This window comes from Enhydra lutris, unplaced genomic scaffold, assembly GCF_002288905.1.
Source record: "Enhydra lutris kenyoni isolate GAN:26980312 unplaced genomic scaffold, ASM228890v2 scaffoldscaffold76, whole genome shotgun sequence".
Lineage (NCBI taxonomy): Eukaryota > Metazoa > Chordata > Mammalia > Carnivora > Mustelidae > Enhydra > Enhydra lutris.
In genome coordinates this window covers 5862317-5882536 of record NW_019154160.1, presented here as the reverse complement: position 1 = coordinate 5882536, position 20220 = coordinate 5862317, and the positions used below count along the sequence as shown (strand labels likewise).

The window sequence follows — 20220 nt, the reverse complement described above, 5'->3', positions numbered from 1 at the left end:
AGCACACTAGTGCCCAGATCTTGGTTTCTAAATATCATTCTCTAATAAAAGGACTCCTTGGAGAAGTGATTGATTCTTGAGCAAGGAAAATCCAACATATGCCTGGAGTGTATCACTGTAGGAGAAAGTAAGGAAGTGCACCATCAACAAAAGTATTGTGCTGTCAAAGGGAAGAGAACCTAATGGCCAAAGTCAGAATGACTTGACAAGAAAATAGGTAACATAGCCCTGGATTATAACCCAGAGTGTATATGGAAGTGATGACTGCTTTCATTAGTAATGGGTGAAGAGAGGCATCCTCTCTTTCCAGAAGATTCTGAACAATGTATGGAGAGACTCCCAGCTGCAGGGTATGGATGGATCCCCCATCCCCCTCCTTTAAGCTCTAAGCCTAGGTTCTAAAAAGTATTGTAGGGAAAGTAAAAAATAGTACGTTAGGCTGGAGAAACCTGGCAGACACCCCCTTAGCCTCGCAATGAGGACAAATGCCACCCGGGGAGACACGCCATCTCATACGACCTTCTATATGATGTGATGAGAAGGGCACTTGGCCTCTTTGGTGTTCTTTCCAAAAACCCATAACCCTGATCTGATCATGAGAAAAAGATGAGAGAAATCCAAATTAAGAGACCTTCTCCAAAAATCCCTGAGCACTACTCCTCAAAACTGTCAAGCTCATGAAAAACAAAACAAAACAAAAAAACTGGAGAGGACTTGAGAAACTGTGATGACGAGAGCAAGAAAATATGAACACTGGATGCAGCGTGGTGCCCCCATGGGGTCCTGGGACAGAGAGGGGGCATTCGTGGGAAAACAGCCAAAACCCAAGTAACTTCTGGAATTTATGTAATAGTAACGCAGCAAGCCTGGTTGCTTAGCATGGCCGCTGTGCCCAGGGTATGAGGACAGGAACAACAGGGGGACTGGGTGCAGGATATACAGAAAGAAGCTCTATGTACTCCTGCTGCAACTTTTCGTGTACATCAAAATTTTTTCCAAAGGAAGTGTTTATAAAAAAAAAATCTGAAATTGAGCTTCAAAATAATAAATCCTTAAGGCATTCCATAAACATGGTCATCACACTTACTGTTCCAGAAACGTCTCCAAGGGCAGCAAAAATATTACGAAGCCCTCCTTCAGATATCATTGTCAGGCCGAGTCTGTGCAAAGCCAGCCGACTCCGGGGCCACGTTCTCAAACACTCACCACCTCACCCCTCCACTCAGGTCCGCTGCCCTGGCCTGCACCAGGCCCACCGAGGCTGCTTTCAGACCTGCTCTGACAATCGCCTGGAAGATTCCCGGACACAAAAGCAAACGAACCTCCTTGTGCACAGCTGACTGGACTCGGACGTGCAGAAACGGAGAGCTGTCCCATTTCTGAGCTGAGCACTAGAGGGCTCACCTTGAAAAGCCCCTCCTGGGCCATCTCCACCGGGCATAGCTCAGGCTGAGGACTTTACCTTGTCTGTATGAGGGGAGTTTTCACAGTTGGATTTTTTCCCCCCACAGGGCCCAGACTAGCCTGACACCAGAGCCCCTCCACTGTCTGAGGGACATCCTGGAGACCAGGGAAGCCCTGCATGAGCTCGCTCCAGAGGTGGGGGCCCCGCAGGCCAGGGAGGACACACAGCTTCTGCAGGGAGGCGGGCCAAGGCTCTGTCAGGACAGCCGCAGGCCAAGATGGCATTCGGGAGCCCAACCTGTCCCAGAGCTATAAACAGTGACCGTAGGCAGGATTTCAGAGCTTCTAGGCCGAGAGGGATCCTGGAGGTGAGGGTTCTGCCCCTTGTTTCACAGATGTGGAAGATAAGGCCCAAGATGGGAGCACTGAGTCTCGGAGGGACTGTCCCTGGGTGAAGCCGGGAGAACCGGACAGTCCCGCCCAGAGCAAAGAGGTGGTACAGGCCAGGAGGAGGAGGAGGGCGCCCCTAGAGGCTGTCAGGCGCACAGTGAGAGCGGCCTGATGGGGCCCTGCTGTGGGGGGAGAGCAGCCCACCCCCGCGCACTCTACAGGGGCAAAGGGGTCCAGGCCAAGGGTCCCCATCTCAACGATCCCCCCAGCTCAGCAGACGTGCCTTCTCCCGCAGCTTCTCAGGACCCCGCAGCCCATGACCAGCTCCCCGGGATATTCTAACCAAGGCTCCGAGCGGAGGTGGTGCAGTTCCAGGTGCTGCAGAGAATTTCCATGAGGGCTTCTGAGGACAAGGTGAAAGCGATCGCGTCCACTTCTGAAGAAGATAAAACAGAGGAGTTCCTGGGAGCTGCTAGCTTGTACTGTGACCACTGCTCAGACTTCCGCTCGGGGAGCTGATAAAATCTACCTTTCTAGTATTTTTAAGCCCAAGCTTCTTGGACACAGCAGCTGTTTTCCGGTTTTATTTATGTACAACCCGTTCTGTGCAGCTCACTAAGCTGAAGAAGTCTGGGAATAAAGTTTGAGACAAAGGTTAATGAAGCTCTTTGTCAAGAGAGAAAGGATGGAAGGAAGGAGTAAAAAAAGGAAGGAAGGAAGGAAGGAAGGAAGGAAGGAAGGAAGGAAGGAAGGAAATCAAACTGGAGCTGCACACCAGGCCAGCCTGGGCCCTGAGCCCCTGCAGAGGCGGAGGGTGGCTTCTGTCTCTGGCTGATGGCAGCCAATGAGAGGGGTTCCTGTCCTCTTCTCCCACAGCATAAAGACACCTGTCACTTCCCGTCCTCCGGCAAAGCAGCTCAGCCTCCCTGCTGCCACCAGCCCTTGTCATATCCTTTGGGGGCTGGGGCCAAAAGTGAACACGGTTGCCTTCCTCCCTCCCAGAGCTCGGCTGCTCAGGGCCCTGGGTGGGGGCCTGGGGGGAATCAGGGCCCTGCCAGGGGGCTCCGCCTCCATCTCCAGGGCAGTGTGGTCCTAATTTCCAAAATTAACTCTGCTGTCTTGACATTAACCGCCCTAGTAAACATGCCCATATGTTACCGGGGAGGAAAGGCCAGGAAGCCCCTATCAGCGGCAAGCTCGCAAGCTCGGTTAATTCTGGACCGGAAACAAGCCCTGGGGTTGGGGAGGCATGGCAGGGGGGGGGGGGGGGGGGTGCGCCCTGGGGTCTTTGGGAGCACAGCAAGAAAAGGCACTGATAATGTACACAAGGCACTTCTTCAGCCCCCTGGGGGAGGCAGGAAGTGGGGGTGGCCCGCTCTCCCAGCCGGGCTGGAGGACCCCCAACCCAGCTCAGGTTCAAGGATAATTCCCTCTGCCGGCTGGGTGGCCTCCCACCCTCTACAGCTCCCCCACGGCCGCCCAAGTCCCTGAGACCTAATAATACACACAAATCAGAAGGCAGGCCACAGGCCGTGGCCATGCAAGGAGAGGGAGTGAGCTGACACCTGCCCCAGCCTGTCCCCACTGGCCTCACCCTCCCTCCAGCCACAGAGCTGGCGGCCCCGCCTGGTGCCCAGAAGAGCCCTAAACTGAGAGGATGAGAGCACCCGGAGAAGGGGGGCGGATGGCAGGCATGTGGGGTGAGCGGTCAGTGCGCCTGGCCCAGAAAGCCTGTTCTCTCCCCACACCCTCCCGCCTGCTCCAGCTCCCAGAGGACACGGGGCAGCCCGCCCTGCAATGGAAAGTCAGGCGGGCAGAGTGAGCGGAGGTCGCTAGGAAGATGGACGAGTTCCAAACTGGCTTAAGGATGTTGATGGGCTTTGTCCTCCATGCTGACTCTGACTGAAAGGATCTAAAAGAGAGATGCCCTCTTTTATCCATCTCCCCCGAAAAAGGCCCGACAGCTCTGCGTTTCCAGGGCTGCCCTTGACTTCTCCACCATGCCCACCACCACGCTCCCCAGGGATTTGGGACTGGGCAGCAGGACAGTAACAGGTTAGAGACACAGGCTTCCTGATGCCGTAACAGCCTGGGACTCCGCGATCAACTCGCAGCTTGGCTTTCTAACCCGCAAAGTGGGAACCCTTCTCGCTTTCCCCCTGAACAGGCTGCTCCTTGGCCACAAAAGAAGATGCCCTCTCTGCCGTTCATGAAGGGCAGAGACTCGACCAGCAGACCCTCACAGAGCCAGCCCTGGTGGAAGAAACTGTGTAGGCTTTGAGGCCACTTTGGGGGCAGGGAGGGGGGGAGGAGTGTCCCAGCCATACCTGTCAGGAAAGGTGTAGGTCTTGGAGGGGGGGAGGTTTGAGCACATGGGAGAGCCAGGCACTAGAGCCTATGTCCAGGAGAATGGGGCCCTCAGCTCCCGCCACAGTGTTCAGATGGGTAGGGGACAGGGGAGGGTGGGGCGGGGGAGGACAGCACATGCACCAAGCCTGGCTGGCCCCCTGTGCTTTCCCAGCAGGATCTGGATCCTCTTGTCTCTGCCCCAGGGCCTATCAGAGCCACTCTTGGCTTTAAAGTTTGAGTTTAAAACTAGGCTTACTAGTGCAAGAGGGGAAAAAAACCCAGACCACTTGTCAGTGTCCCTCTACTTCCTTCTAGGGTCAGACCGAGTGTATGAAAGAGAGGACCGCTGCCTGATCTAGGAGGCCCCAGAGAGGCGAGGTCTGTGCCAGTGGCCTGCTCCTGTAGGCATGGCCCCAGGGCACTCGGAGCTGTGCTGGGGTGAGGGGCTCAGCCTGTCTGGTCCCCAGCCTCCGTGTACAGGCAGGTCCTGGGGCCTTGGGTCACCAGGATCTTGCCCTGAATGTGAGGATTCTTTCCATGGAGAGACCAGCAACGCTCATGCCTCTTCTCCACGAGGCCCAGGAGCTGGGATCCTGGGGATACAAGGGCACGACAGCGTGCTGGCTGTCCACCCCTGGCAAAGCATGGCGAGAAGAATGCATGGCCCAGCTCACCGGGTCCTTCCCGGCAAGAGTAAACGCTAATTCTCCTGTCAGCACCTCGGAAGCACCAGGATTAACATAATCAATATCCCCCTCCCCCATGAGTTGATGCAAACAAGTTCACTTCAGGAGGCAGGGCCCAGATTGCTCAATGGCTCTCCTCCTGGAGATTATCCAAATGGAAGATAATCCAGGGAGGCTCAAAGACATGCAGCAGAGCACCTCGTGCCCGTGACCCCTGCCAGCGAGCTCAGACAGGCTGGTGGCGTTCCCATGGCAAATCAAAGAAAAGGCAGCACACATTGTCTAGAAGGCGGTGGGGAGTGGAGCTCTTCTCAGGCCTGGGCCTGCCAGCCTCCCCCTCGGCACAGTGGACAGTGACACTGGGTTCTCCGGTCCCTTTGCGGTCATCCCCCAACCCTGCAAGACTTTCCACAGATGAGGAGATGGAGGTGCAGAGAAACGGAATGACGTGCACAAGGTGACCGGGCTCGTAGAATCGCAGCCCCCATCTGACGGCCAGCCTCGGTCTCCTGCATTTGTCCTTGACCGGCTGCTGGTGGCTCCAGCCCGGGGAGGGCGGCAGCCTTCCGCTCTCCGTTAAGAAGCCCTATTCGGCCGGCTGTCACCATCAAGTGCCTTTGAGCACAGCTTCCCAAGCCCCTCCCGCAGCTGCCACCACCCCCTGGTGCCAAAGCCCAGGCCGCAGTTCGGGTGGCCTCCGCTGGGTCCCGAGATCATTAGCGGCGTGGCTGCCTGAGGCCTGGCGAGCCTCCCCTCCTGGGGCAGCCAGGGCTCCGGCGCCTGCTTATTGAAAAGGCGAAGATCTCCTGGTAAGAGGCAGGGATCGCTTTATAATTCCTGCTCAGACGCCCAGCGATCCCCTCGGCCTCATGCTCAGCCACCAGATCCCCCTCACCAGCTGCGAGACTTATTTAACGAGTCAGATATGAACAGGCTCCGATATAAAAATAGAGGCAGGCGCTGGGAGCTGGCACGGTGACTCACCGTGTGGCAGGCGGTTGGCGGGGGGCCGGACAGCTGCGGGCCTCCCCTCCACGTCCTCTCCCTTCACCACCTCTCCCCCCCCCCCCCCCCCTCCCCCCCTGCCCCCTCCCCTCTCCTCTTTCCCCAGCTTCTTCCTTCCTCTCCTCCTCTTCCCCCCTCCCCTGTTCCTACCTTGCTCCTCCCCCTCCCCCCGCCCTTCCCTCCTCCCTTCTCTCCGCCCCTTCCCAGCACCAGGAGCACAGGTCCTCAGAGCAGCACGGTATAAAGCAGTGCTATTTGAGGCAGGTTCCCCCAAGGCTCATTTACTGTTTAAGATTCCCCTGCATTCGTGCCTGAGATGGGAGGAAACGCCAAAATAGCACAAACTCTCATTCTCCTGTGGACTTCCTGGATCTTCTAAGGAGAACCCTCCCGTTCCGATGATCCTCCCTGACAGCTCCAAGGTGGGAGCAGACTGACAGGAAATGGAAAGGTTGTAGCCCAGGCCATACCCCATCCTAGAGGCCCAGGCCCCACCCCCATCTCAGGGCCCAGGCTGCATCCATATCCTAGAGGCCCAGACACTCCCGTCTCAGGGCCCAGGCCACATCTCTGGCACCAGGTCCGTTCCTCCCTCCCCTCCTGCAGCTCCTTCTCCAGGTGCCAGTCTGCCCCGTGTCCCACACCCACCACAGCATGTCCCACTCCCGCCACAGCTCACTAGCTCCCCGGTTTCAGCGAGCATCCTAATGTGAATCAGAGGCTGAGTCAGAGGCCCGAGAGCTGTCATGGCGTGGAGTCTTTCCTCCTGCGTCTGGTGATGCCAGGTTCGCTCTGTCTCTCCTTCTGTCTAAAATGATTCAATAGGTTTCCATCACTCTTGGATTAAAGAAAAAATAGATCCTCTGCAATGGAGGGTCTGCTCAAGCCTGGTGTGGCCCCTTCTGCATCCCCCTCCCCCTGATACTGTGAGCCCCCTGAGGGCTGAGACCCTGAGCCTTTGGCTCACCACCTTACCTCCTGGCACAGGGCCGGGCGCATAGTAAGTGCTCAGTAAATGTATGTTGAATAAATCAGCAAGTTAACTGCTGACAAGTGGGTGTGCAATCAGCAGGCAACAGGGGAGTCCCAGAGTTCTGGATCCTTTTAGAAAATGAGCAGAAGAACAGTCAGGACCAGAGTTTGGATGTCTTGACTTCTCAGAGTTAAAGGACAGCCCCCATGCCTGTGTCCTTAAACAACCAGGAAGCTGGGTGGAGGAAAAGGATACTCCCATGGCTGTGAACCATGACCCTGTATTCTCCCGTGGCCTGGAACAAATCTGTTTGCCTCACAGCGTCCAGATTGTCCTTTGGAAAAAGTACAGCCGCTCAGCACAGGGCCGGGGTGAGGGTGCGGAAGGAGTCGCCCAGGGGGCAGGGAAGGAAGAGGGAGAGCCCTCAGGGAGAACAGCACCCACCCTGAGCCCGGGGCCTGGGTGTGTTTTTCCGGGTGAAGCCCCTTCAGTCTCAGAGGGGCCGAGACCTTGGCTTTCAGGTTCCTGGCACTCGAGCGGGCGGGTTCAGCCTCAGTGTCCCTGGCGGTCAGAGCGCAGGGCCTGCCTGGGGCCTGGTCTACCCCTGTGGCCCAGCCCTCCACCAGCCTGCTCAGCTCTGGGCCCTGAAAGTCTGAGACAGGAAGCAGAGGAAAACCCAGGTTCCAGAGAACCTGCCAGAGATAGATGTGGAGCACACGAGGCCCCCCTTTTAAGCATTTCCTGAAGAAGTTCAAATACAGTCAAGTGATTCTCTAGCGTGCCTCTCGGTGCCTAGAGTAGGAGAGATCTTCACAACTATATGTTGGGGGTGGATTTGGAGCACTCTGGCTTAGGAAGGGCCAAGTGTGAGACGGCGCTCTGAGGAATTTGCAGGGAAGCTGGGCGTTGGAGACACTCTGCCTTCTCCCAGCTCACCAGCTCGTCCGGCTCCCGAGTCATTCAGAACAGCCTCTCCTTTCCCATGTGTGACTGGGGCAGAATCGTACGCCGGCAGCGAAGTGAGGGGCCCGTGGCCATGGGCGTCTCCTCCCCCTCCAACTAGATAAGGAGCCGGGACCAGAAAACAGTCTCCGCCAAGTTCGCCCAGGACTGCTCTGGAGCTCAGAGCAGAGAAAAGAAAGGAGCGAGTGGAGCTCCTTTCAGGGGTGCCACCTGGGGATCACACATGACACAGTGGTCGTCGTCGGATCCCCTGCCCGAAGCTCTTCCCTCTGTCTCAGGAGCTGGCTTGCGAGCGCATCTGCCCAAACTCATTCCCGCTGCTGTTTCCATCAGGACTTCTGGAGCTCTTCTCTTCTGTTTTTTTTTTTTTCTTTTTTTCCCCCATTTTTCACTTGACTATTTTTAATAGTAACATAATACACATTTCTTGAAGAAAAATAGAGTTGGAACAGATATTGAAGTATAAAAAAGGCAGAAAAAAATCACCTTTCAACCCACTTGCAGCAGCTGTTGAGTTGACTTTGACCCAGGCCCTTTGTCTCTTTTGCCCTTCATTTTTTTTTTTTTGTGCTTCAACTGATCCCTGTTGACACATGGCACGTTAGCATTGGACCGCGAGGGCTCCAGGCGCCCCGGCCTCCTAGCTGGTACCCCGTCAGCCTGGGGAATATTCCAGACCCAGAGCATTTTAGACCCAGAGAAAAAACAACAGCTTTAAAATAAGGCAGCAGAATTGGGGGCAAAATTCCTGAAGCCTGCCTATGAGATTTGTGCCGTTTTCCATCAGTGGCCAAAGCCAAGCCTGAGAAGGAAGAGCCGTGGAGTTCCATTTTTAGAGAATATGGCAGGCTAAATTCTCAGAATCAACACACCCATTGCAAACGACTTTTTAAAAAAGCCAGATAAAGAATTTTAAAAATCTTAGCAGGCACTGAAGAGTTGACAAGATACTAGGGAATTAGGCCAAAATCTGAGGAAAGCCAGAAGTGTGGCAATTCTGGGAGCAGCTCTCGCTCTGAGAGCGTTTGCTTATCTAACTTACCTGGCACTGGAGGTTTAACAGCTTTGTAAAGCTTGGGGCCTTCCTCCATGAAGCTGAAGGGCTACCCCACAGGAGACGAGGGAAGGTGTGAACCAGAAGTAAACCCCACCGCATACGGCCTCGCCAGCTTCTGAAAGGTAAGTCGCCTTGACACCGAGCACGTGGTGGCGTGTTGGCAAGGGGGCGGGTTCCCGAGAAACTGAACACAGCTGAGTCCTCACGTGTATCTGTGGTCCCGATTTGTATCACCTGGGACCACCAGGCGGTGACTTTTATCATCATTTCAGAAGAGCTGTATCCTAGGAGATCCCTGGCGGAAGCAAATGCAGATCCTTTCTGAAGAGAGGCACCTGTATTCTAGGTTTCCAAGTCTACAAGCATTCTTCAAGGACAGTGAACATAACACCGTCAACAAGGAAACACATGGAAACAAGGCGGTATCAATAAGAACCTGAACAACAGGTAACGGAAACAGACTCCAAGACTCCAGTTTCTGGGATTATTACGTCCACATTGTTTAACACACACACACACACACACACACACACACCCCAAAAAAACCTTTGGATGCAGGGGCGTCTAAGTGTCTGCCTTCTGCTCAGGTCCTGATCCTGGGATCCTGGGAGCAAGCCCCAGGTCAGGCTCCCTTCTCCTCAGGGAGCCTGTTTCTCCCTCTCTCTCTCTCTCTGCCCCTCCCCACTGCTTGTACTCCTCTCTCTCTCACTCTCTCTTAAATAAATAAAATCTTTTTTAAAAAACCACAATACCTTTGGATGCTTTATTAAGGAAGTAAGAGAAAAGCTAACAAATATCCATTGGAAACAGAAAGTATAAAAACTTGATCTTGTTGATTTGGAAAAGAACAAAACAGAATATACAAAAATTTCCATAAGGGAAAAAATTAATAACAGAAACTTAAAAGTCTACAAAAGAGCTTAATGATAGATTAAGTAAAAGGAAGAATTAGTAGATTGGATGATCAATTAGAGGAACTACCCACTATGCAATTCAGATAAACCCCCTAAAATGAAAAGTGTTGAAAATTTTTTAGTGTAGAACATATATGATATTCTGGGGCACCTGACTGGTTCAGTCAGTAGAGCATGTGACTCCCCCCTGCCCCTACAAGATTCATTCATTTATTTCAGAGAGAGAGAAGGCAAATGCACAGAAGGGACGGGCAGAGACACTGTCAAACAGACTCCACACTGAGCATGGAGCCTGACAAAGGACTCGATCTCATGACCCTGAGATCTCAATCCTGATATCACAACCTGAACCAAAATCAAGAGTCAGTCACTTAACCAACTGCACACCCAGGTGACCTAGCATGGGACTCTTGATCTCAGCGTCATGAGTCTCAGCCCTGTGTTGGGCATAGATATTACTTTAAAAAAAAACTTCTGATATTCTATTATGGCTTGCCATTTTTTCTTTTGATTAAAGTGTACATTGAATGAAACACACAGATCTTAATTGTATGCTCACTGAACTTGATCTGTTTGACACAATTTACATTTATCAGAATACAGAACATTTCCATCACCCCAGAAAGTTCTCAAATCTCTACCCCACTCCCCAGAGACAGCCATTGTTCTGGTTTTTTCTATATCACAGACTAGTTTTGCTTGCTCTCTAATATCTATAAATGGAATATTACATATATAGGCTTCTGTGTACATTTTTTTTCACCCAGCATGTTTTTGAGATACATTCATGTTGTGTGTACCTAAAGTTTTTTCCTTTCTATTGCTGAATAGCCGTCCATTATATGACTACACACAGTTTGTTTTTCTATGATGAATACCTGAGCTATTTCCAGTTGTTTCTGGTTTTCTTTTTCTTTTTTTAAGTAAGCTCCATGCCCAGCATGAGGCCCAACTTGAGGCTTGAACTCACGACCCTGAAATCAAGACTTGGGCTGAGGTCAAGAGTCAGAGGCCTAACCCACTGAGCCACCCAGGCACCCAGCTGTCTCTAATTTTTACTATTATGAATAAAGCTGCTATTAGCATACTTGTACAAGTCCTTTGGTGAATATATGTTTTTAATCATTGTGGCTAAATTCCTAGCAATAGAATTATCAGGTATTAGAGCAGGTGTATGTTTAGTTTTATAAGAAACTTCCAAATGTTTTCCAAAGAGATGGTACCATTTTGCATTCCCACTCAGAGTATGAAAATTCTAGTTTCTTCACACGCTTATCAACATCTGGGATTGTCAATCTTTTTAATTTTAGCTGTTATAGTAAGTATATAGTAGCATCTGTTTTTTTTTTATTTCATCTGTCTCTAACGACTAAAAATATTGAGCACTTTTTCGTGTGCTTACCTTTTCTTAAAATTGTGGTAAAATATACCTAACGTAAAATTTGTAATTCTAACCATCTGTTCTGTGGCATTAAGTTCATTCATTTTATCATGCAACTGTCGCCACCATCCAGCTCCAGAACTCTGTGCCCATTAAATACTAACTCCTCTCTATTCCTCCTCCCAGCCTCTGGCAACCAGTCTCTTACTTTCTTCCTCTATGAGATTGACTACACTAGGTATATCACGTAAGGAGGAAATTTGGACCCAGACATGGAAAGGGAGAATATGAAGTGAAGACACAGGGAGAAGATGGCCATCTATAAGCTGAGGAGAGAGGCCTCAAAACATACCAATCCCACCACCACCTTGATCTTGAACTTGTAGCCTTCGGAACTGTGAAAAAGTTAACTCCTGTTAACTTTTTAGCACCTTAGCACCTATTTTGCGGCAATATGTTACAGCAACCACAGGATCCTAGTATAGGTGCCATGAAGGAAATAAGTCAAGATGTGGAAAGATAAGGATCCAAGAGTGTTATGGCTGCCCCTTGGCCCATGATGTAGAGAATCTGCCATTCCCAAGGCCAGCTCTGGTAGCCAGCAGCTCTGCACACTGATGAGATTTAGGAATCACCAATCATTATCATACAAAAGGCAATCCTGATATCATCGACACATATGAGTACCACCAAGGTCATCTTAGCACCTTCTGCAATCTGCCTTTTACTCACTCACATATCACCCTCAGAAACTTCATTATTGGGAGAAGCCATTTAGAAACTGATAAAAGGGACAGAGCCAATCAGAGGGCTCGGGGCTCCTACATCCAGAGACAGGTCCTCCAGCTTCCTATGTGACAGGACCACCCTTGTGAAGCCCCCGCATGTTCCTCATTCACATCTGACTAGCTTCCAGCTGCCTTTGCCTTCCTAAACCACCTTTGGAAGTGGTTTAGCCCTTGGTGGCTTGGGAGCTGGCTCTGGTTGTGGGTGACAAGGAAACAGGTGGCCCAGAGTCCTGTGTTCCTACCGTGATGCCTACCCAAACCGAGTGCCATCAAGGCCAGATGTTCTCTGCTTCTTTCTGAGAGCTGCAGTTGAGGAATGTATCATCGGCTTATGGTAATTACTCAAAAGAATGATGACATATCAACAGTGCTGAAATTGATGCCTTCCAAAGGACAGTACAGGGCAGAAAGGAAACAAAAGTGACAGAAATGAGACAAAGAGGAGAAGGAGGCAGCCAGGTAGGTAAGCTGACCACATAAATGCCCACATGGCAGCACTGATCCGTGGGATGAGCCCATTTCCACCTCCTGTCCTTGCGGCTGAGGCACTACCCGGTAAGAGGTGGTCCCCAACACCAGAGGCAGGGCAGACCCTCTTGAGCACAATGAAGGTTGTATTTCCCCATGAGAACCAATATTCGGAACCCATACAGCCTTGTCAGAAAACAATGGGAGGGAAGCCAGCCTTACAGTGGCAAGTGGCTGAACAGGCTACAAAACATCCACTGTGTCCACAGCATCTGAGGGTTCATGGTGCAGAGAGGGCCCTGCATCCAGGAGTTCCCATAGGCTTTGCAGTAATCAAAGTCAAGGCATGAGTGTCCAGTGATATTGGGGATCGTGGCACCAAACTCTTAAGGATGGGACCATATCTCAGCCCTCTCTGTACCTCTTGCACATGGTAGGTGGGCAGCAAAATATTTCATTTACCTTTTGTGGGTTCTACCACATCTGGGGTAATAGGTCAGGGGACAGATGCAGCTGGGAAGGACCCTGATATTCCATGGTCCAATTCAAACTTCCAAAGGTTTAAATGACAGAGCCTAGGGTGTACTGTGGTCTTGGATCCTTTCCTTTCTGCCACTTAACCTTCAACCTTTTTAATCCTGGCACATTCTCTCTTCTCATGTTCTTCTCTATTCCTTCTTTCTTCAATTGAACACTGGTAATATAGATTTAGTGAAAACAAATTAGTGGCAACTTCACAAGCTCTTGTGAGAAGGAAATAAGATCCCTGATAAGTCCCACTGCCAAGTCTAAGGAAACACCATAAGCAGTGAATGCGGGAAGTTTTTTGTTGTTTTCAATTCTCTCACTGTTCCAAAAACTGATTCTCTGAAATGGCTGTTCAGTTGGGGGGGAGAAGATGTGACATTATTCACTCCACACAGGGACTTCTTGATTCTTATTACTACAAACACTCTTACAGCTATTGGACTCAGTATTTCCCCCCGCGCCCAACACAAACATTTGTATATGCTCTAGATACACATTTTCAAAAGTTTCATTATTTACTACACCACAGCCAACATCCTCCTTCAGGACCAATATAGGAAATACAATTCACCAAATATCTACCATTGTAACCTAACAGGAAAGCAGGAAAGCTAACAGAACACTCATAAAATGTGTGATGTGTTGTTGTTTTTAGGGAAGTCTCAGTAAGGAAGATAATTTTCAGACATGGCACATTCCCAGTGAAACCACACAATTAACAATATTTGCACATTTTTTTTTCTGTAGAAGAGCAGTATCAAAGGTAATGCAGCAGGAAAGGCTACCAGATTATATTGAAAATTTCTGCGAGTTCTAAATGACCATGAGTCATGCAATGATTATGATCACAGGAGAAATGGGTCATTATCTCCTTACATACCTTACTGAAATCTTAATTAAGTGATTTTGGGTTTTGGTTTAAAAACGCTTAATATGGCAACTAACTGGTGTAAGTCTGACATTTTTCTGGGCTGCTGGCTACATGAATTATTCAGTCTGTGTGTACGTGGGTTTGGTTTGCTCAGCTATGCGTATGCATACCTGTCATTATCAGTAAAACCTAGATTCCTCCAAGAGACTAGAACTTAGCCCATTTTTAACGTTTATCCACCCTTTGTGGGGCAATAATATGCAGCATCATAGACTTGTTTTATTAAAATTTTAAATTCTACTGGATTACTGATTTTCTTGATATCTGGGTTTGGCAGAATTCCCACCTTAGAGTCCTCAAAGACTTCAGAAACATTTCAATAGGCCATAAAAGGTGAGAATGAATAAACCTATGGCTATGTGGCTTATAACACTGCATATTGTTAATTCTACTTACAAATTTGTTTTCCAAAAAACTTTACTACCTTCTTTGAGTCAGAATCTATTTTATTTAGGTACCACTGTCCTTGGTAACCTCCACTAGAAAACATTAAGCTGGTTTTTAAACAAGTAGGTACTGTGCTCTCCCAAAGAAATTGCACCCCCATTAGTGTATTTTGTGCCTTTAGAATGGCCGGTGGCGGGAAGGAGAGGGTGGTGGTCCTCCTCCCTTGTTTACCCCTCTCTTCCACGGCCAGTCTCAGCTCCACTCCCTGCAGACCCCTCCTTGCTGGGCTGCCCTCGGGGTCCGTGTATGCCCAGCGTGTACTGTCCTTGCTGGACCGCTTGTTCGCCCCTTCCTCACCCTCCGCCCACCTCAGGGCGTGGCTCCTCCCCATCCCACCCTGACTTTTATACCACCATCACCTTGGCATGAAGCAAAGGACTCCCCGGTCTGCAAGACTGTCTTCACTTACAAACGAAAACCGGCTCATTAAATGCAGAACACAACCCCTTCAGTTAGGTCTCGAGATTCGGGAGGGGACGCCGGTTTCCTTTAAGGGAACGCCCAGCGCCGTAGGCGGAGCGGCTCGCACGCGCCAGCACCGTGGACAGCGCCCGAAGCCTGGGGCGGGCCAGAGCCACCCGCCCGCGGCCCACCCAGAGCCCGCCGCTCAGGGCAGCGCCCTGCAGAGGGGGAGGGTCCTCAACACACACCAGGGGGCCAGGTCGGGCCTTTAATGGGCCTGCCAGTTTGGAAATTGTCCTGATCCAGAGGGGTTAGACTTAACTAATGGTGTGGCAAGGAGCGCACTCACTGGGAGGATTGTGAAAAGCGACACTTGTGACACGGGAAGATGGGGGGCCTCTTTCCCTTCCCCGTCCCCCGCCACTTCCCTCCCATGGCAAATAAACACAACGAACAACTTTACGCAACAGACAGAATGGCTGAGTTTAATGCTTCAAGTTTTCCATTTCCTTCCACAGGGCTTTGTTTTAAAAATAACAAAATGAGGTAAATAAGTTAATGTATGTACACGTTATAAACACTGTGTCGCGTTGCAGCGGCAGCAACTGCAGTTGGTTGTTAAAGACGAAGTCGCTGCGCGGTGACTCGAGGTCAGCCACCTGCAACCTGAGATTTGTCGTCCTGAGGAGAATTCGAGCGCTGTTGGTGGAATGGGGTCTAGAAGCATTTGCGGTGGACGATGGAGGGCCCGGCCTCGTCGTACTCCTGCTTGGTGATCCACATCTGCTGGAAGGTGGACAGCGAGGCCAGGATGGAGCCGCCGATCCACACCGAGTACTTGCGCTCAGGCGGGGCGATGATCTGTAAGACAGGGAGCGCGTCAGGGGGTGACGCCCGCAGCCCTGAGCCCAAGCGTGGGCAGGGGGCGCGGGCCGCCTCCCACCTTGATCTTCATGGTGCTGGGGGCCAGCGCCGTGATCTCCTTCTGCATGCGGTCAGCGATACCGGGGTACATGGTGGTGCCCCCCGACATGACGTTGTTGGCGTACAGGTCCTTCCTGATGTCGATGTCGCACTTCATGATGCTGTTGTAGGTGGTCTCATGGATGCCCGCCGACTCCATGCCTGGGGGCCCGCAGAGAGGAGCGTGAGCCGGCGGGGCGCGACCCGGAGACGGGGGCGCGGGCGGGGCCCGGGACTCCCGCGGAGGCCGGCGAGCGGGACTCACCGATGAAGGAGGGCTGGAAGAGCGTCTCCGGGCAGCGGAAGCGCTCGTTCCCGATGGTGATGACCTGCCCATCGGGCAGCTCGTAGCTCTTCTCCAGGGAGGAGGAGGAGGCGGCCGTCGCCATCTCGTTCTCGAAGTCCAGGGCCACGTAGCACAGCTTCTCCTTGATGTCGCGCACGATCTCGCGCTCAGCTGTGGGGGGCAGCGGCAGGAGAGGAGCCCTCAGCGCAGGGCCCCGGGGCCCGAGCGCCACCCCGCCCGCCCCAGGTGCCCTGAGCGCCGCGCACCTGTGGTCACGAAGGAGTAGCCACGCTCAGTGAGGATCTTCATCAGGTAGTCAGTGAGGTCGCGGCCGGCCAGGTCCAGGCGCATGATGGCATGCGGCAGAGCGTAGCCCTCATAGATGGGCACGTTGTGGGTGACGCCGTCGCCAGAGTCGAGCACGATGCCTGCGCGGGGGGCAAGGCGGGCACAAGGCGGGCAGTGAGCGCGAGCCCCTCGGCCGGCGCGGGCGGGGGGCGGGGGGTGGGGGCCGGGGCCGCGCGCACTCACCGGTGGTACGGCCGGACGCGTAGAGGGACAGCACGGCCTGGATGGCCACGTACATGGCGGGCACGTTGAAGGTCTCAAACATGATCTGGGTCATCTTCTCGCGGTTGGCTTTGGGGTTGAGGGGGGCCTCCGTGAGCAGGGTGGGGTGCTCCTCAGGGGCCACGCGGAGCTCGTTGTAGAAGGTGTGGTGCCAGATCTTCTCCATGTCGTCCCAGTTGGTGATGATGCCGTGCTCGATGGGGTACTTCAGGGTCAGGATACCTCTCTTGCTCTGAGCCTCGTCGCCCACATAGGAATCTTTCTGACCCATACCCACCATGACGCCCTGCGGAGCGGAGACACCACGCCCACGTTACCGCGGCTCAGAGTGGCACAGGGCCCGGCTCCACGGAGGTCCCCGGCCCGGCTCCCTCCGCCGAGCGGCAGCCTGACCTGGTGGCGAGGGCGGCCCACGATGGAAGGGAACACGGCCCTAGGGGCGTCGTCGCCGGCGAAGCCGGCTTTCACCAGGCCGGAGCCATTGTCGCACACGAGGGCGGTGGTCTCGTCTTCGTCACACATGGTGTCTGGTTTCTGCAAAGGATAGGAAGGCCGTGGAGACACGCGGCGCGTCAGCACAGGAGGCCCCGCTGGCCCGAGAGCCCTCCCTTCCCAGGGACCAACGGGCCTCCCCAGCCGGAACGGCGCACAACCGGCCAGGGGAGCAGTCGAAGGGACCCATCCCGGGCTTCTCTCCCCAGGCTCAGAGCTGCGATGCGACGGGGAGAGGGGCACAGGGTCGTCGCGCCCACACGGAGAATTTCTCCACCCCGGGAATCCAAGCACAGGGTCCCCCAAGACTTCCCTGCCTTCGCGGCAGGCTACCCGCGGCAAGAGTCAGACGCGGGCGCCCACCGTCTCCGCGCCTCCGCGGCCTCACCTGGAAGGTTAAGGCCGGCGGTACCCGCTAGCTGGGCAGGTGTGCCGGAGCAAGGACATGCCCGTGGGAGGGGCTCTGGTGCTCCACCCAGGGCGGACTGGCCCATTCCGGACCCGTCTGACATTCCAGGCTCTGAACAGAGGCACCTTTTCAAAAGCCTGATGGCCAACCCAGAGAATAGGGCCCCCTCCTGCTCTTTGGCTCAGGCCTTCGTTGGGAGGTATTGCCCTTGGGACGACTAAAGCAAAAGCTTTAATCCACCTGGCACACACTAAACGCCAGGTAGCGGAGCCCAAAGGGGCTAGGGATAAATTTGGAGACATTTCCAAAAACTGAATGCGTTGTGTCTCCTCTATAAAGAGCGTAAAGTAGGCCTTGGGGCTGATCAGATGAGTCGGTTGGGTTCTACCTCGGAGTTCTCCAGGCTCCCCTAAGTGGTGCCTTGTCACCTTGTCCCCCTGTCCTATTATTCTCCTGTCCCCGTCCCCTCCCCCACTCCCGCCCTACCTGGGCGGGTGGCTACACCTGCTGCTCTCTGGCTCGGGCCCCGGTCGCCGCGGGAGGGAAGCGAGGCTTCTCTCGGCGCTGTCCGCTGCGGTGGCCGCTGGTCCTCGCGCTCAGGTTTTATATAGCCCGCGGGCGCACCCCCCCGCGCCGCCCCGCAGGAATGTCGCTCCCCTTCTCGAGCCATATTTGGGTGTTGGGCACTAGAGCCCCCTCCCCCAGCCGGCTCGCGGCCTGGGCCCCCGCCCGGGTCCCCTGCGCTGACCAAAGAAGGAGCGGCCTGGCCCAAGCCCAGGTAACGCGGGCCGGGCCGTATATGGAGCGTCTCCCCGGCCGGTCGGCCACCCGCCCCCGCCCCCCCCGCCGCGACCCGGCCCAGTTGCCCGCCGGAGGGGATGGGGTGGGGCGAGGGTCACCGCGCGCGCCAGTGGGTGCGTGTGTGCGCCTGCGCTCCCGGAGCTGCACCTGTCCGAAAGGCCTCTCCACCCCGTCCGCTCTGCTCGCACGGGCGCTGCGGAGGGTGCCTCCCACATTTCAACCCTTCTTTGGGTTTACTCAGACCTGCAAAACCCCACACGCGGCCAGAAGGAGGAGGGAGCCGTGTCTCAGTGGTGCGACAGAGAGGATGGGGGCAGGAGTCACATCCAGTGTCCCAGGAACGGAAGGAAGGAGACCCCCGAGCCCCTCCCCGCCAGTGAACTTCATATTCTCCCCCTCTACCCCTGAGGCCCCAATTCAAGGGCTGACCCAGGTCGGCCCCCGCCCCCACCGCGGAGAGGGCCACCGGCGGCGGGAGGCAGCGCAGCTGTCGCGGCCCAGACAACTGGCGGCGGGAGGAGAGGACGGAGAGGCGGGGAAGAGGAGGCGGCGGCGCAGGGCTCCCGGGGACAGGCCGGGTCGGCGGCTCTGGCAGGGCCGGGCACAAAGCCAGGGCACCCGGAGCTGTTCTCCTCAGTGACGTGCAGCACACCTGGGGGGCGAAGGAATTGGGGGGGTTCCTCTTTCTCCCCAACCTGCCCCAGGTTGGGTGGGCCGAGCTGAGCCCCCAAGTCCCCACCTCCTTGGTGGGGCTAAGAGTGTCCCTGTCCTGGAACTGAAAGGCCAGGGTCACAAGGCACGACCTGGTGGTGGAATGGGTGAAGCGCCCTAAGTGAAACCTTGCTCGACCTCCCTCCCAGTAAGAAGGACAAGGACATTGCACTCTAGGATGGGTAGCGATTTTTCCTTCTGCAGAGGCTGAACAAACTCATCTTTATATTTAGAGGATGATGCCTTGCCAAGGCCCTGCCGCCTCCCAGTCCACCTTGGAGAGTCACCATCTACCAGAGGCCACTGAAGAGGTTCTATTTATACCACTGATATATGGGGATATGCCTTTCAAATTTTCTAGAAGGATTTGGATCTACTTATGGTAAGGTGGAGTGAGTGTCAGAGGAGGTTATCCAGTTGGTGCTGGTCTCACATTTTCTCTTTTTTTGGTGGGGGGCGGGGGGTGGGGGGGTGGGAGGTGGGGGTGGGGTGGAGTGGGGTGGGAGCGCAGTCCTAAGCCTGCTGTGGAAGCCACAGGGAGACACAATTTTCTGTGATGAACTCAGTGGCATGCTTTGAGGGGATACATCAGTGACATGGGACAAGCAAGAATGGAATGGTTCATTTTTCTGATGTGCTTAAGTGCTCCCGAAATAGTTGCAATTCACATTTGGTAGTGGAACTCAGCAACTGGGACAGGTGTGGCTTCTCTGGGGGAGGGACAGAAAAGCACATGTAACCCTCCCCTGGAGGCCACATCATGGCAGCTCTTCCTAAAACCATCAGTCAATTAAACAATAGTTTGGTTAGGATGGGGCTTACGCAGTGGGTGCCAAGGTTCAGCTAAAAGCTACTGCGGTTTCCTATTTAGCTTTTTCCATTATCTTAGAGAATGAGTGAGCGACAGAACTACATGTCATTTTGAAAACCTCAGGTCCTGCTGTCAGTGGGTAGTGAAGACACTAGAAAAAAATAAACCGGCAAATGCACTATAGGTACAATATAAACGGAAAAGCTTAAATTTTGGCCTGAAATAGGAGTATCTAAGAACTTGGCATTTTAAAGGGGAGCGGAGTTGTATTTTCCGAAATTCGTGCTCAGTGCAGTTCTTCTCTCTTCCATGAGCTTCGAGCACACAAAGCTACGAAGAAAACGCTCAGGAGGGAAGAGACTGAGTCCAGCAAACCTTTCTGGGGGGGTGAGGGGGGTAGGGTGCTGGTGGTGGTGGTGCTGGTGCTGAGGACACCCGGCCAGACATCTGCTTTCTGCCCCCGGGGGAAGCTGTTTAAATAGTCTCTGACA

The 20220-nt window shown here is 53.7% G+C and overlaps 1 protein-coding gene across 1 annotated transcript; it reads right to left on the bottom strand.

Annotated features, from left to right (window-relative positions):
- Nucleotides 1–15144: 15144 nt before the first annotated feature.
- On the bottom strand, nt 15145–17993 carry LOC111160482 (actin, alpha 1, skeletal muscle). Its single transcript, XM_022523621.1, has 7 exons — nt 17893–17993; nt 16899–17039; nt 16467–16791; nt 16202–16363; nt 15915–16106; nt 15630–15811; nt 15145–15547 (listed from the first exon to the last, which is right to left on the bottom strand). The coding sequence occupies exons 2-7, from the start codon at nt 17025–17027 to the stop codon at nt 15404–15406; spliced, it is 1134 nt and encodes a 377-aa protein (XP_022379329.1). The 5' UTR covers nt 17028–17039; nt 17893–17993; the 3' UTR covers nt 15145–15403.
- Nucleotides 17994–20220: the final 2227 nt, after the last annotated feature.

What these genes read in the sequence shown, in the direction of transcription:
- LOC111160482 (XM_022523621.1), bottom strand. Translation starts at nt 17,027, where the DNA reads ATGTGTGACGAAGACGAGACCACCGCCCTCGTGTGCGACAATGGCTCC. An exon ending in TGGGCCGCCCTCGCCACCAG is followed by an intron (nt 16,792 to 16,898) that starts GTCAGGCTGCCG and finishes TCCGCTCCGCAG; the next exon opens with GGCGTCATGGTGGGTATGGG. An exon ending in CTTCCAGCCCTCCTTCATCG is followed by an intron (nt 15,812 to 15,914) that starts GTGAGTCCCGCT and finishes GCGGGCCCCCAG; the next exon opens with GCATGGAGTCGGCGGGCATC.